This window comes from Dipodomys merriami, unplaced genomic scaffold (genome assembly GCF_024711535.1).
Source record: "Dipodomys merriami isolate MVZ:Mamm:240054 unplaced genomic scaffold, mDipMer1.0.p SCAF_416, whole genome shotgun sequence".
NCBI lineage: Eukaryota > Metazoa > Chordata > Mammalia > Rodentia > Heteromyidae > Dipodomys > Dipodomys merriami.
The window spans coordinates 347,879-364,937 of NW_027205782.1; the positions used below are offsets into that span (position 1 = coordinate 347,879).

Below are 17,059 nucleotides of genomic sequence, written 5' to 3' on the forward strand. Positions count from 1 at the left end.
GATGACAATATAGCAGGCAATATTGTGTCAAGAATTGAGGCATAAATAAGATATACACAGGACAAAAGGTAAAGTGTTATTCTCATGCAGTTAGTCATTCTATAGGAACCATTTATTGTTTAATATTTGGTGACAAGAACTTGGATTTTACTGTTTTTCTAAAAAGATGTGATAATTTTTTAGATTTATTCACAAAAATTTAGTTGATAAAGTTGGTAGGTAGACCAGGAAGGAGACTAAAAGAACACACGATGTAGAAACAGAATAATTTGATTATTTGAATCGGTGCTTATGAATCTAAACATGAAATGCTGTGGAGCAAAGACTATAGCTCTCCTGTTTTGAAGAAAATAATGAGCTTTAAGCTGTTTTCAAAAGTCCTCCAAAAAGTCTTGTAATTTTTGATGGAAGTATGAGAAAAATCAGAACTAATGAACTATAATCTATTAGACATATCCTAATGTGGAATTTAGGATTTATAAAGGAATAATGCTGACACATGCTTGACAGCTCATAGGCAGATAATGCATAGTGTGTTGGAATAGAGAATCACCATGCTTAAATTCTTTTTTAAATTGAATTAATTGTATAAGAGGTTTTGGTGTGAGAATTCCACAGATGTCCACACTATAATGTGAACAAATTCACCCCTCTGTTATGTTTTTTTGTGGGCTGAGGCTGTGTCTCAGTAGACTTACACTTGTCCAACACAAGCAAGGCTTGTGTTTGATCCTCAGCAATTTTTAATTTAAAAAAACAAATTATGACTTAAATTTGTTTTCAGTCTAACTTGTGTAAACTTATTTGTAAAACGAATGCTAAAATATTAGAGTCCATTAGAACCAGATGGTAAATGGCAAAGTCTTTTTTTCATACATACTGGTGACTTGAATAAACTATCCAAGTAGTGGTTGTGGATTGATAGATGACCGTATGACCCTGTTTTTAACAGAAATCACATGCAGTGTGACATGCAGGTGAATATAAATACATGGAATGTTGGGAATGGGAGGCTGAAATCTGATCTGTTCATCTCTGGGGAAGAAGTAGAGAAGGGCAGCCTCAGGGGGTTTGGAGAAATAGATAAAGCTGTAGGTAAAAACTAGTAAGACAGAATGAACAGAAAGGCAAATGCTAATTTTTGTGTGCAAAAAGTGAAAGAGTTAAAATAAAAATAAAAGATTTCCAATGAACAGAATATAAAATTTTGAGACCATTCTGTCTTCAAATCCAACATATAATATTTCAATTAAGGTAATAATTAAATCTGGAAATAATTTTACTTAATTTCCTTTTATTCTTATTGATAAAAATAATTTAAGTAGAAATAAGCACAAAACAGTCTTTTCTGATGTACATATTATTTGATCTTAGACAATAGACAAAAGGGTCTTAGAAAGATAGATAGTTGCTGGAGATGTGGCTCAAGTAAGTGGTCAAATACCTTGACTAATAAGCTCAAGGCTCTGAGTTCAAAACTCAGTGCTACAAAAGCAAAACAAATAAAAAAAGTAGATAGGCTTCACTAGTGGAGCCATCGTAAGATTCTGTGACCATTGTACTTCAGCGCACTGTTATTCAGTAATCTAGTTACTGATTTATGGTTAAAATTTATCTTTCATACTCAAATTCTTGTGTGTGTGTATGCGTATGTGCACGCGAGAGTTTGTGTATGTGTGCGCCAGCAGTGGGGCTTGAACTCAAGGACTTGTGCTCTTGCTCAGCTTTCACATCCATGGCTGGCACTTTACCACTTGAGCCATACCTCCATTCCTGGCCTTTGGCTGTCCAGGTTGACTTCAAACCATGATTCTCAGCTGTCAGCCTCCTGAGTAGCTACAGTAGATATGAACCACTGTGAACCACAGCCTAGCTCTGCGATGGGCTCTTAATATTTATGTTTAAGGTCTTGTCATCTCTCTTATTGTCTAGATATGGAACTTTTTCATGCTATCTTAAAGAATTTTTAGAAACTATTTCCATGCCATAAATTGATATAATTCGTTTTGCAGGCCAACTCTACAAGAAGAAAAGAAAATCATCATAAAAAATGGAAGGCATCCTGTGATTGATGTGCTACTCGGAGAACAGGATCAATACGTTCCCAATAATACAAATTTATCAGTATGTATCACATTATGCTAAAATATAAGTAAAAGATATAACACTGATACCCAACCTTATCCAGGTTATGACTTTGGCTATATATAGACTGATCCTGGGTATAGTTTGGATTTACCACCACTATGGAATTAGTACAATTTCCAGTGAAAAATTATCTATAAATGGAAAGATTTTTTTCCATTAAAGGGGATTATCTTAGTCAAAAAAGTTCTTTACACTCATAAATACTCAAATATGCCAATGAGTTTGGAGTCATCCCATGGTTCTGCAGATTCTTGTTCTACATTTTCAAATGCTCTGTGAAAGAATTGGAGATGTTTCCACTGATTTTGGTAATGAGAATTTTTATCATATGAACTGGAATTCTGTAGGACACTGATGGTCCGACATCCTCATTCTTTTAACATATACCTCAGATGATGAGGTGAGAATAAGGTAATAAACAAGACAGATTGGTTCCTTGCCCTTACATAGCTGTGTATGAGTCAGAATCTTGAAAATCAGGGTGTTCTAGGAGCAGGTAGCAGGTTAATCCAATGGGGGAGCATCGAGGCAAGTTTTCTAGGGTGAGGTTATTAAAGTCAATCTAGGAAGGGAAGTGGAACAAGTATGCCAGCCTGCTGAGGGAAGACAAAGCAGGGTGAAGATGTTGAATAAGATAATACATAGTGAAAAGAAATGTTCAGAGATGAGGAGGAGGCCAATGCCCTCATATACTACATTAAGAAATTCACATTCATTTCCCAAGAATATTAGCAAGTGATTGAAGCTGAGGAAAAAAGTGAACTTGTGGCAGGGTATATGTGTTACATAAAGTTACATTGTCAAAGCCCAAATAGAGTCAGATAGTAAATAGCAAGGATAGATGTTATGTTACAACAATCCTACTATAATACAGAAAAAGAAACCAGAATGAACTGAACTTGATTGACTTAGGAGAGATGACCAGGTGTTTTAGAAAGAGATTGAGGATTCAGGGAGAGGGGATGGGCTGATAGATGACATTATTTACTATGAAAACCATTCTGAGTTCATTAACTAGTGTTAATACATTTCACTGATTTGGCTCTCTGTTAATTGGGATGATAGAAAATTTACATGCCAAAGGGGCAGACAAAGGATTTATAATTGTAAGCTTTCTGAAGTAATTACTATAAGAAGGGCTTCAGAGGTCTATCTGTCTATCACCAAGCTTTGGCTGAAACGAACATTACTATTAACAGAGTTTTCTCAGGCAGGCACAGTAAGTGGGCCTTAAGCTTTTAGAAACTAGGCTAGGGTTTAGATTTCCTCCATAAATTATGGATGAAATAATTTTTGATCAGAGTCTAGTGTTTTCATAGGTGGTAGCTGAATCCTAGTTAAAAAGAGGGAGCAGAACAAGCCTGACTAGAGTTTTCACGGAGGAGTGAGTTTTTGTCAATGTAACATAAAATAATGTGAGGATGGGGGTTCAGTAGTTGAGAGAGATTGAATCAGAGAAAGAAACACCTGCCTTGAGATTTCAGAGGTGGTGGTATTCTGGTTAATTACAAGATCTTAAGTATGGCCATGAAATGTGGGTAGCAAAAGGGGAGAAGAACATCTTGGCAAATGAGATCAAGAAACAAAGTTTAACATATTTATAATGTACCATGTGATTTTTTTTCGTTTCTTTGTATGTCCCACCCCCACGATAAAACCCGTTTTCACTGTATTTGATGTCGGTGCCCTGCATCTTGTATATACAATTCTCTAATTTGGGGAGGGGAGGGGAAAAAACCAAAATGCTTAAATAGGGATACAGGTTGACCCATTGTAACAATGAGATGTACAAAACACTATGTTGAAAAACGAACTTTACAATTTAGGTGGGGGTGGGGGTGGAGGGAGGAGTGTAGTTGTGGAGGTGGGAGGGAAGGGATGTAGGGGAAAAACAAAGAAGGAGGCAGCAATGCTTGCTAGGAAATGTACTCATTACCTTGCTCATGTAACTATAACCCCTCTGTACAGTATTTTTACAATAAAAGAGTATCTTAAAAAAAGAAATTTAGGAGAGTCATTCATGGAAATGTTGAGATCATGTAAGATAACTTGTGGTAGAAGATGGTAGTGATCCAGGAATGTCAAGGAATGAAGTCTGGAGACATGCGGTTTGTAGACCCCTGCATTGTGGGTGAGCAGAGGTGGTAAGGCCCCAAGGAAGCTAGGAACAACTTCTGAACCCTGAGGCACATAGGGCAGAATGTGGCAGAAAGCACATCCTTCAGTGAGAGGACTGCAGGGAGGTAGCAGACTATCAGGTTTTTATTTTAGTGCATGAAGGCAAAGTGTAACAAAGTGGTTAGAAAGTAGATGTGTTAGGGGATGTTTCTGAGGACTGAGATGTGCCAGAGCAGTTGGAGAGTAGACCAGAGCATCAGGATTTGGGACTGTAATAGTTTTCCATCCTGGGCAGTGAATAAGGATGACAGATGTGTGGCCTGGCAGATGTGTCTGGCTGTGAGAGTGGTGAGTGAAATGAAAAAAGCTTTGATTTCCATCCATGTTCATACTCCATTTGATACAGTGACTTTTGGGTAGTACATAATCCATATCTTGGCCTGTTCAGGCTGTAACCAAGTGCCATTAGACTCAATGCCTTATAAACAACAGAAATATATTGGCCATAGTTTTAGAGGCTGAAAAGTCCAAAATCAAGTTTGCTTTGGCTGATGGGAGCCTGTTTGTGCTTTATGAATGATACTTTCTCACTGTGGCCTGACATGGGACAAGATGAGACGTCTCCCTCAGACTGTAATGGCCAAGTCATGTCACAAGGCCACACCATTTAATACTACTGCCAGGGAACTTAGAATTTCAGTGTGACTTTTGGGGGAATACAACATTTAGACCATAGTAACCCCAGGCCCAGTGTCTATGAGTGTGTTAATTTTTATTATAAAATTTTCATATTAATTTATTAAACAAGTTAATAGGTACTAATCCTGTTATTATTTTTCAAAGAAGCCTATTTGAGCATAAGAAGTTCTTTTTCAGTTCCCATAATGCCAGTAGATGTAGCTTTTTTTTGAGACATTAATACAGTTCTAGTATTTCATAGCTTGGCTTAAATTAAGTTATAAGTCACTTAAAAATAATTTCCTGTTTCTGATTCTCATGCCCATCAACTTGATCCCAAGCATATTATCCTTGGCATTGATTTCTTTTGTTGTTTCTTTTTCTTTTTGTCTACGAAAGTATTTAAATTTTGAACAAAAATTTTTTTGGTTCCATATGACCAAGTTTATTCTTTTTTAAACATATATTTTTTATTGTAAAGATACTGTACAGAGGGGTTACAGTTACATGAGCAAGGTAATGAGTCCATTTCCTATTGAGCATTGTTATCCCCTCCTTTGTTTTTCCTCCACCATCCCTTTCCTCCCCAACTCCTCCTCCCAGCCGTCCAAGTTATAAAGATTGTTTTCAACATAGTGTTTTGTACATCTCATTATTACAATAGGTCATCCTATATCCTTATTTCAGCATTTTGTTATTTCCCTTCCCCTCCCAAATTAGAAAAATATATATACAAAATTCAGGACACTGGAATTAAATACAGTGACAACATACAAAGAAACAAAAAAAAATCACACAGTACATTATAAGTACATTAAAAAGAAGAACAAGAAAGATAAAATCTCTTGTGTTTCTATCTTGGGGTTCATTTCACTTAGCATCAGGTTATATGGTCATATGTACATAGCTTTTGACCTCTTCTGCTTGTCCTAGACATATACTAGTTATTGCACATAAGGGAAACCATGGGACCTATGTTACTTTGGGTCTGGCTTACTTCACTTAATATAATTTTTTCAAAGTCTTTCCATTTTCTAACTAATGGGGCAGTGTCATTTTTTCTGAAGGAGGCATAAAATCTTGATCCAGCATGAAACGGCAGAGCTTCTGCATGGCAACGGACATAGCAAGCAAGATCAATAGAAAGCTCATGGATTGAGAGAAGGTCTTCACTAGCCATACAGTGGACAAGGGTCTCATATCTAAAATATACTTAGAAACTTAAATCCCCCAACAACAGATCCTCAAAGAAACAACCACCCTATTAATAAGTGGGCTAAAGACTTAAAGAGAGACTTCTCTTTTTTCTTTTTCTATCCTCCTCTCTGCTTTCTTTTAAACAGTGTATTATACTGTTTAATAAATAGGATGTGAAGAACGAAAATAGCCTTCTAATTACAAGGATGTTTCAAAGAAACATTGAACTTTTATACTTAAATCTTTACAAAATAAATGGAATGGTTTATTTTCCTTGTAGGCACCTTAGAATATTCTAGAATATTCATTTCTTTTACATACGGTTTTTTTCTGACTTGAGTAGGAGTTGACATGGAACTGTTGCTATGGTGAATGCATTCTATTTTTTAGAATATAAATTTATATATAGGGATAGTGTGGAGAAAAGTTACTATGTAAAAATCCAATCTAAAATATCTAATGGTTATTAATTTATCAAATAAACCCTGAAAATAATTTCCTACAGGTTAAATGGCATTGTGGCTTTTGATATGCAGTTTTAAGGAAAGGTCTTTTATGTGTGTAAATTATATGTGTGCCTTCAGGAATTCTCTGTTATAATATGAAATTATTATAGTGCATCTGAACAAGCTAACTTTCTGCCCACTTTCTCTCTCCTGATTTTAAGAATAGTTTTTAAGCTCCTATCCCCACTTTTCTTTTTCTCTTTCCTGTTGGGATATTGTAGCTGCTAGATTGTACATCCAACCTCCATCTTGTCCACCTCCATTATTCTTCAGTCTTTTCTACCTTGTATTACTCTCCCCTTTGAATTCATGCTGTGCATTCCAACAGTATTGGACTTCTTCCAGTTCCCAAGTGACAGTGCCTCTGGGGCTTAGCAGATGGTCTTCCCTTTGCCTACAATGTCATCTTTCCCCACCTCATTCCCTCCCATCTCCCATCCACCCACAGCTCACCCAGCCCCACTGTCTTGCTCAGCTTGTTCTTCCCACCTTGTCTTGGATGACTCCTCTGGCAGGAAGCCCCTCTGCCTCATGCCAGCCTCTCTACTTCTCCCCATCCTGGTCTGGATACTTATTTCACCAAGTTATAATTGCTCTTTTTGATTTGTGTTTCCAGCAGACTGGAAGCTTGAAGAGAACAGGGAACAGGTCTGTCTGTGTTAGGTATAATCCCAGTATCAGTCACATATCACTGACATATAGCAGGAACCTAATCAGATCTACTAAATAAGGATAGCTAGAAGCAATCCCCGAGTCTCACTTGGAATTTTTGCCTGTTTTAAGTTCCTCCACAAAATATTATTATTTTCAGCGCATTATATGGAAATTTCACAGTTTACAGATTAATTGCACTGAAGGAAAATTAGGAATCTAGGTCCCTGTTGGTGTGGGGAAGAAGTGGCCTTCCAGAGGCTTTTTGAGTTGGATAATGTTGATTGATTTCCTAAAACAGATATGTTTGAAGGCAAGTTAGTACTTTCCAACTTTTTTTCACTATAGCACACATTGAAAATGATTATATAGCATTTTGATAGCACTATAGACTAAAAGGAGTAGGAAGAGATTGCTCAGTGCCAAAGGAGGCAGGTCAGTGGCCCTGGCCACTCCAGCACTGCATGGCACCATGAAGGTTAGGGAGTGAGCATCTTGGCATGCCTGGAGCCCTCCAAAAAACCCAGACATCTGCTTGGAAACTCTACAGTAAGCACTCAGCTTGCCTACAGCTGTGAGCTTACTAAACGAAACAGCTCTCTTGTGGATGGATTTTTGATAGCCATGAAAGTTTGGGTGTTGGATTTGAATTAGACACTGGAATCTGAGTCTCAATCCCTTCTTTGGAAGTCAAGCAGTGTATGAGACTCTTCAGTCCCTAACAGTGTGTGACAGTATTCGAGTGGAATGTTTACATTTATTTTTTATATAAATGAGTGTTTGAAGTTGGCAAAGATGAGGACAGATGTGCAGTATCTTCTTTTCTTCCAGTACAAGTGCTTCTACTTTTCTTGGAAATGCTTGCATTGGCAACCTGATAATTAAAAGACTAATTAAAGTAATATAGTACCGTTGGTATCCATGGGTATATGGTTCCAAGGAGACTACTATTGATGAAAAACTATAAATGCTGTGGATTCTTGATTCATTTTTCCCTTAATAATAGAGCCACCCAACATCTGCTAAAGACATGGTACCTTTCAACAAATCTTAACCTTTTCACTTTCTCATTTAAATTAAGTGCAGTAACTTTTACATTGCTCTTTGGGAAGTAAATTTCAACAAAACTAAGGGTAGATCATACACCAGTTAAAATATAACTGCTGATGAAACAAGCCTGACTGAGCTGTCTGCATCTGCATAATATATGTGTGGGAATTTAAAAATGTGATTCTGAAATTTCTCTTGATTTTATTTATTAAAACAGTAATACATCCACAAATGAGCTGATCTTCACTATATTCATAAGCTGTTCACTACTTGTATATTTAGTGACCAAGGAGAACAGTAGTAATAGACTATAAAATAATGTCAGAGCTTTAAGCTTAATTTCATTCTGTGGCTAGATAATTCTTATAGATTCTATCAGTGAACTTTTCACATAGCAAGATAATTGAATGATGAGCACCAGGAGAGGGACAGCAAATTTGATCAGGGTGTGTATTGTATGGGTGTATAAAATGAAATCGTCCTTAACTAATAGATGGTGATAAAAGTGTTATTAAAAAAGAAGAAAAAAACCTAAAGGAAAATACTAGTTGTAATTAACAGTTACCATTAATTACCATTATTATTAATTATTATTATAATTATCATTGTTTTCTGTGACTTTTGTACTGTTCCTCTCCTTGCTTCTGAAACTGGGATGAGGAAGAATATAGATGCAGTAACTGGTTGTTTTTCTGTGTGTGTGTTCTGACTGTGTTGCTTGCTCTCTGCCCAGGATGGTCTTCCTCTTTCTTCATGTCCTTTACCTGTCTCCATTGAGTGAACTTCTATTCATCCTTCAAGACCCAACAAAGTACTACTTCCCTCACGAGCATCACTCCATCCAGAAATCTTTCTATTCTAAGACTTATCTCTTGTTTTAATTTTTTGTTGTTGTTGTTGGTTGTAGGGCTTGAACTCTGGGCCTGGGCACTGCCCCTGAACTCTTCAGCTCAAGGCAAGCGCTTTACCCACTTGAGCACACAGCACTATTTCTGGATTTCTGGTGGTTAATTGGAGATAAGAGTCTTATGGACTTCCCTGCCTGGGCTGGCTTTGAACCTTGATCTTCAGGTGTCAGCCTCCTGAGTAACTAGGATTACAGGCATGAGCCATCAGTGCCTGGCTGTTTTAAAATTTTTATATGTGCTACTTTTGGTGCATAGGGATAGCTGGAAGTGCTGCATGATGATAGGCGGTATAAACTCAAATCTCTTTTACTGTCATCTTGTATAGGCCACCATTCTTCTTGGGCCTTGGTGTCTTTATCCATAAACAGGAGAAATTGGGTTGGGTTCCAGGCAGCTGTTCTTTTTTGTTTGTTTGTTCATTTGTTTTTTTGGTCAGTCGTGGGGCTTGAACTCTGGGCCTGAGTTCTGTCCCTCAGCTCTTCAGCCCAAGGCTCGTGCTCTACCACTTGAGCTACAGCGCCACTGCCGGTTTTCTGGTACTTTATTGGAGATAAAAGTTTCATGGACTTTCCTGCCCGGGCTGGCTTTGAACCGCGATCCTCAGATCTCAGCCTCCTGATTAGCTAGGATTACAGGCATGAGCCACCTGCACCCGACTCCAGGCAGCTGTTATACTCAGTACGGTGCAAGAGAATAATGTCTGGGTGGGAAGTATTTTGTTTGCTACGATGGCATCTCAACTCACACTACTGCTTTCCAGCCTTACTGTCCCCTTTCTTGATCACCTTGGGTTAAAAGTACAAAGATGTGGCTGAGAACTTTATCTGGAGGAGTTTCTCACTGTCATCTGCTATTGATTGTCATTTTCAGGGAATAAAACACTTTGAAACTGCCACATTTCCCCCCCAGTGGCCTGAAGGTACTATAAAAATAGCTCTACCATAATTAGTTTTTAAATATTGAAATCATTGTCTGTACCTGTCAAGAAAGAAATCATTGTTTGCAGAAAATTACTTGTTACTGGGAACTTAGAAATGAACTTGTGACAATTTTAGATTTTTTTTTTATTGTGAGAATACCGTACAGAGGAATTACAATCACATGGGCAAGATAACAAGTACATTTCTTACCAAGCATTGTTGCCTCCTCTGTTTCCTCTTCCCATCCCTTCCCATACTCCTCCCTCCCCCCACCGGATCTTCCCCCTATTCCCCACCAAAGTTGTAAAGTTCATTTTTCGACATAACGACTTGTACATCTCATTGTTGCAATGGGCCCACCTGTATCCCTAGTTAAATGATTTGTTTTTTCCCTTCCCCTCCACAAATTATACCAACATCAAATACAGTGAAATCATGGGTTATACCGTGGGGGAGGGATATACAAAGCAACAAAGAAATCATCTTATAAATATATTAGAAACAATTGCATGAAAGGAAAAAAAAAACAAGAAAACATTTGAATACTTATCTTAGGGTTCATTTCCCTAACATCAACTTATCTGACCTTTTCTGCTTGACTCAGACATATACTAGTTATTGCAAATAAGGGAAACCATGGGACCTATGTTTCTTTGGGCCTGGCTTACTTCACTTAATATAATTTTTTCCAAGTCTTTCCATTTCCTAACAAATGGGGCAATGTCATTCTTTCTGATGGAGGCATAGAATTCCATTGTGTATATATACCACATTTTCTTGATCCATTCATCTACTGAGGGGCATCTGGGTTGGTTCCATATCTTAGCTATGGTAAACAATGCTGCAATTAACATAGTCGTGCTGGTAGCTTTAGTGTGGTCTTGTTTGTGATCATTTGGGTAAATGCCCAAAAGTGGGATTGCTGGGTCATAGGGGAGCTCTATGTGGAGTCTTTTGAGGAACCTCCATACTACTTTCCAAAGTGGTTGTACAAGTTTACACTCCCACCAGCAATACAGTAAGGTTCCCTTCTGGCCACATCCCCTCCAGCATCTGTTGTTATTAGAGTTCTTGATTATAGCCATTCTAACTGGGGTGAGGTGATATCTCCATGTTGTTTTGATTTGCATTTCTTTTATGGCTAGAGAGGTTGAGCATTTCTTCATGTGTCTATTGGCCATCCTTCTTTCCTCTTCAGACAAGTTTCTCTTTAAGTCTTTAGCCCACTTATTTATGGGGCAGTTGTTTCTTTGAAGGTTTGACAATTTTAGATTTTATTTTATTTTACTTTTTTGGAGGGACTGGTGATTGAACTCAATTACTCCTCTTACTTAGGCAAGTACTCTAACACTTGAGTTACTCCTCCAGCCTAGATTTTATTTCTTTTTACTGTTTCACCATGTATTTTCTGATTTCATAGTTGCATGACTTTACATCTTGCTATTACATCCATTGGTGGAGCCACGACCCTTAGTTACCACCCTTAGCTATTCTTACTAAGTAATAACTCTGATTCCCTATTGTTGAGCAAATATCAATACCATAGAAAATAGTGACATGAGCCTACTAAATGGCAATGTGAGAAACTGGATCCCAGTCTTCTAACTATATGCTTTACTACTACCTGTCTTATTTTGACAGTTTATTACATTAAGATTTTAAAAATTACAAAGTATGAATTCTCATTGGATGGAAAAACTGAGTTGAACAACAAATACGAACACTCATATCAGAGAAAAGGTATACATTTTTTCTTTCTTATAGCTTACTGGCTGTGAAAAAACTCATCCTTACATGCTCACAGAGTTGGATAGCCATGTTGGAGGCAATTTCTCTAATATTACAGCACAGTTCAGGGAGCCTCCGCGGGGAATAGGGAGTTTCCTTTCTTGAGTTCTTCCTGGCTTTGGTGTTTTTCACTTGCTATTGTGGACTTCTCTCTATTGTCCAATTTTTATATAATGTTCTGAATATCCAGGTAACAAGGTACCATTTGGAAGTTATGTGACTTTTTCCTAAATTACATAAACATTTATAGTTACTTGTTCAGTATGACAATCCGTGAAATAACTAAACTTATTCATTTGGGTTGTTTTTTTTTTAATATTTTAAACAAATAGAAAAAAAGCAAAGGACCATATTGCAGATAGCCTTGCACCCCTGTTAATGTTATAGAGTGACATTTTGTGATAGTTTATTTTAAAAAAAGACACAGCTAAGTTTGCATTTAATTAATTACCACCCACTTTTATTTTCTTCCTCTCCTTTGCCTCCATGGCACCATCCTTATGCATGGTTTTTATTATTTTATATGACAAATATATATCTATAAGCATTATATTATTGTTTTTTATGTTTTAAAATATACATAAATATGCCACTGAGTTTATCTTATGTTTAAAAATTTTTTTTGTTTATCATTCATTTTTTTAATGTACAGAGGAGTTACAGAGTACATTTCTTTTTGAACAGTGTTACCTCGTCCCTTATTTTTTCCCAGTTTTTCCCTCCTGAGTCCCCTCCCCCACCCCAAGTTGTATAGTTCATTTTCAACATAGTATCTAGTGAGTATCACTGCTGAAGTAGTTCACCCTTTGTCCCAAGTCTGTCTAATTATATTGGTATTCCAATTGTTTTAATAATTATAAAAGTAGATACATTCAACCTCCTAATGGCAGTTTATTTCTGCTTTTCTTTGTGGATATAAACTGTACAGCAGTGAAAAATTTGATATTCACTTGTATGTTTTTTTATGGAAGATATTTTTAAAAAGTTACTAACGGTTCTGGTAAGTCAGGCTACTTGCGAGGCAGAGATTGGGGGTTTATGGTTCAAGGCCAGCCTGGGCCAAAATTGTTTTTAAAAGTTTCAAGGCTCGGGCTGGGAAGGTGGCTCAGTGGTAGAGCGCTTGCCTTGCATGCCTGAGGCCCTGGGTTCGATTCCCCAGCACCACATAAGCAAAAAGAAAAAAAGCCGGAAGTGGCACTGTGTTTCAAGTGGTAGAGCGCTAGCCTTGAGCTGAAGAGCTGAGGGACAGCACCCAGGACCAGAGTTCAGGCCCCACAACTGGACCCCTCCCCCTCCCCAAAAAAAGTTTCAAGGCTCCTATCTCTACCATCAGCTGGCGTTCCATAGATTGGGGAAACACAAATTGGAAGTCACATTCAGGTAGTCTCTGCATAAAGTATAACCTTATCCTGAAAATAACTGACACAAAATGGTGCTGACAGGGTAGCTCAAGTGATTAGGGCACCTGTCTAATAAGTGCAAGCCCTTGAGTTCAATCACCAGCTCAGAAGGGGGAAAAAGATGATTTCTTTGTTTATTTATTTATTTATTTATTTATTTATTTTATTTGTGAACATACTGTACAGAGGGGTTACAATTACATGGGCAGGATAATGCGTACATTTCTTACCAAGCATTGCAGCCTCCTCCTTTTGTTTACCCTTCACGTCCCTTCCCAGCCTCCCCCCTCCCCCCCAATCCCAATCCTTCTCCTTCCCCCCCATTTCCCCCTCCCCCCCGCACCGACGTTGTAAAGCTCGTTTTGGACATGACAACTTGTACTTCTCATTGTTGCAACAGGTCCACCTGTATCCTTAAACAACTGGTTTCTCCCCATCTCCTCCTCAAGTTATACTGACATCAAATATAGTGAAAGCAGGGGTTATACTGTGGGGGAGGGACATACAAAGCAACAAAGAGATAATCTTATAAATGCATTAGAAACACATACATGAAAGAAAAAAACATTAAAATACATATCTAAGGGTTCATTTTCCTGACATCACATTATCTGACCTTTTCCGCTTGACTCATGCATATACTAGATATTGCAAATAAGGGAAACCATGGGACCTATGTTTCTTTGGGCCTGGCTTACTTCACTTAATATAATTTTTTCCAAGTTTTTCCATTTCCTAACAAATGGGGCAATGTCATTCTTTCTGATGGAGGCATAGAATTCCATTGTGTATATATACCACATTTTCTTGATCCATTCATCTACTGAGTGGCATCTGGGTTGGTTCCATATCTTAGCTATGGTAAATAATGCTGCAATAAACATTGTTGTGCTGGTAGCTTTAGAAGATGAGTTCTTTGTTGTAACGACTTTAAGCCCCTAGAATCTTTTTAGGTGTGAAAATATATCTTAAAATAATTGTTTCAAAATTTTCCTACCCATATTTCTTTTTAAAATTTCAGTGTTTTACTGATAGTCCTGGGACTATGGTGCAGGTAATACATAACTTGACTTAGCAAGTGAGAGGCCCTGATTTTAAATCTCACTACATGTGCACATGTGTGCATGTGTGCATGTATGTGCACACACACACTTATGGAGTAACATTAAATTTTGATACATATGTACATTGTATAGTATTTAAGCAGGGTAAACCTGTCTGTCTCCTCAAATGTTTATCATTTCTTTTTGATAAAAGTATTTATAATAGTAATCAGGCTGGGAAAGTGGCTCAGTGGTAGAGCGCTTGCCTTGCATGCCTGAGGCTCTGAGTTCGATTCCTCAGCACCACATAAGCAAAAAGAAAAAAGCCGGAAGTGGTGCTGTGGCTCAAGTGGTAGAGTGCTAGCCTTGAGCTGAAGAGCTGAGGGACAGCGCCCAGGCCCAGAGTTCAGGCCCCAGGACTGGACACCCCCCTCCCCCAAAAAAGTATTTATAATAATCTTTTCTTCTAGCTAGTTGAAAGATATAGTACATTATCAATATCTACAGTGCACCAGAACTACTTACTCCTATTTAACTGCAACTCAGTACCCACTGGTCAAACCTTTCTCTATCCTCCATTCCTGTACCTTCTATTTCCTCAATCCTCAGATAACCACCAAACTACTCTCAGGTTCAGTAAGACTAACTTTTATTTTTAATTCCGTATTTGATTCTGGTCAGGTGGTACTTGCCTGGCTTGTTTCACTTAACCTAATCATCTCAGTTCCATCTACCTTTTTGCAAATGACAGGATTTCTCATCCATTCTTCTGACTGAATAATATTCCATTTCAGTGTGAATGTATATGTGTGTATGTGCACGTGTGCACATATGCACACATGTATGCGTGTGTGTGATATCACCATGTCTCAGTTATCATGAATAATGCTGTACTACACATGGGTGTGCAGGTTTCTCTTTAATATACTGGTTTCTTTTCCTGTGGGCACTTACCACGCATTCCTTTTAGATAAATATCAAGAATAACTTAATTGACCGATGCTACTTGTAGCATTTTTTTTCTGACTAATAATATGCTTTTCAACCTTTTGTATTCTTTTTCTCTTCAAATATCTTCTATGTATCCTATGTCCATTTTCCATTGTGTTAGTGTTATTGATATGTAGGAGTTATATATTATCTATTACTTCTTTGTTATTTGCCTTTCCAGGTTTGGAATCCATGTCATATATCACTGTGACTATATCACAGTGTATCTGTTCTACTGTTGATGAATTCCTGGTTTACTTCCAATTTGAGACTATTGTGAAAAGTACCACTGTGAACAATCTTTTACTCATCATTTGTTATGCAACATACCTGGGAACAGAATTGTTTTGTTTTTCTATTTTCTTTAATTTCATCCTCTCTCTTGATGTCATTAACCTTTTCCCCATGATGGCTTTTCTTTTTTTTTTTTTTTTTGTCGGACATGGGGCTTGAACTCTGGGCTTGGGTGCTGTCCTTGTGCTCTTCAGCTCAAGGCAAGCGCTGTACCACTTGAGCCACAGCACCACTTCCGGTTTTCTAGGGGTTTATTGGAGATAAGAGTCTCACGAACTTTCCTGCCTCAGATCTTAGCCTCCTGAGTAGATAGAATTACAGGCGTGAGCCACTGGCGCCCGGCTTAGCCCCATGATGGCTTTTCATATTGAATTCTTCCATCCACGTAGATTTAGTGTAGGAGGGTTGTATGAGATTCTGGCCACTTTTCACATGGACATCCAGTTTTGCCACACTCATTTAATGAATATTGCTTTTTTGTTTGTTTGTAATCCTCTTGCTACTTTTCTGTTTGCTTCTTTCTGAAGTTGCATCATATTACTGTATTATAATAACATCCCTCCTGGGTGTGCTTTGTCTAAAGTATATGGACTTTCCTTGGGATTTTGCTGCATCCAGTAAATTTCATATTAGCTTCTGCTAATCATGTTGCTTGCTTATTAATTTGTGAGAATGGATTAATTTCTTTTTTTAGAAAACAATTTCTATTAACATATAACATACTGAAAAAAATAGACAGAAGTTGTAGACATACAGCTTAAGGAAATACTTCAAAATGTATATACTAAAGTATCCAGCACCCAGAGTTGGAAATAGGTCAGTAGAATAGAACTAGAACACATTCTAGAAGGCCTCTTCTAAAGTAGAGGAGCTCTTCCCAATAGCTGTTTGTCCCCCCTTCCTCAATAATCTCTGTCCTAATTTCTTTCATAGTGGTTTTGTCTGACTTTGAACTTTATCTGAATTGCAACATACCTTCTGTCTGGCTTCTTTGGTTCTACATTAGTTTTATGAGATTCACCTACAATTGTAGTTTATTTCTGTAATCATATCAAATTCTCTTATGAATATATCACAATTTATCTGTCCCAGTATTGGCAAACACTTGAATTACTTCCAATTTAAGGCCATTATAAAAAGCACTGCTGCAAACAGTCTTTCATTTATCTTTTGTTATGTATCGTACATATTTCTGCTTGGCATGTCTGTGGGAGCAGAATTGTTTGGCTGTGTCTATTTTCAGCCTCAGTAGATACTGCTGAAGTTTTCTGAAATGTTTTACAGTTTACTTCCTTACAGTAGAATAAGAATTTCAGTTCTCAGATCTTTGTCAAATTGCCAATACAAAAATGGGAATGTCTCAAATGA

At 37.5% G+C, this 17,059-nt stretch overlaps 1 protein-coding gene across 2 annotated transcripts in view; it reads left to right on the forward strand.

Moving 5' to 3' along the window:
* The window catches only part of LOC138807208 (DNA mismatch repair protein Msh3-like), a 173,953-nt gene that overhangs the window by 107,303 nt on the left and 49,591 nt on the right, over positions 1-17,059 (forward strand). For both annotated transcript variants that reach the window (XM_069992792.1, XM_069992793.1), the window contains exon 19: positions 2,013-2,124. In XM_069992792.1, coding sequence (XP_069848893.1) covers positions 2,013-2,124 — 112 coding nt within the window. The remainder of the gene's footprint in view (positions 1-2,012; positions 2,125-17,059) is intronic.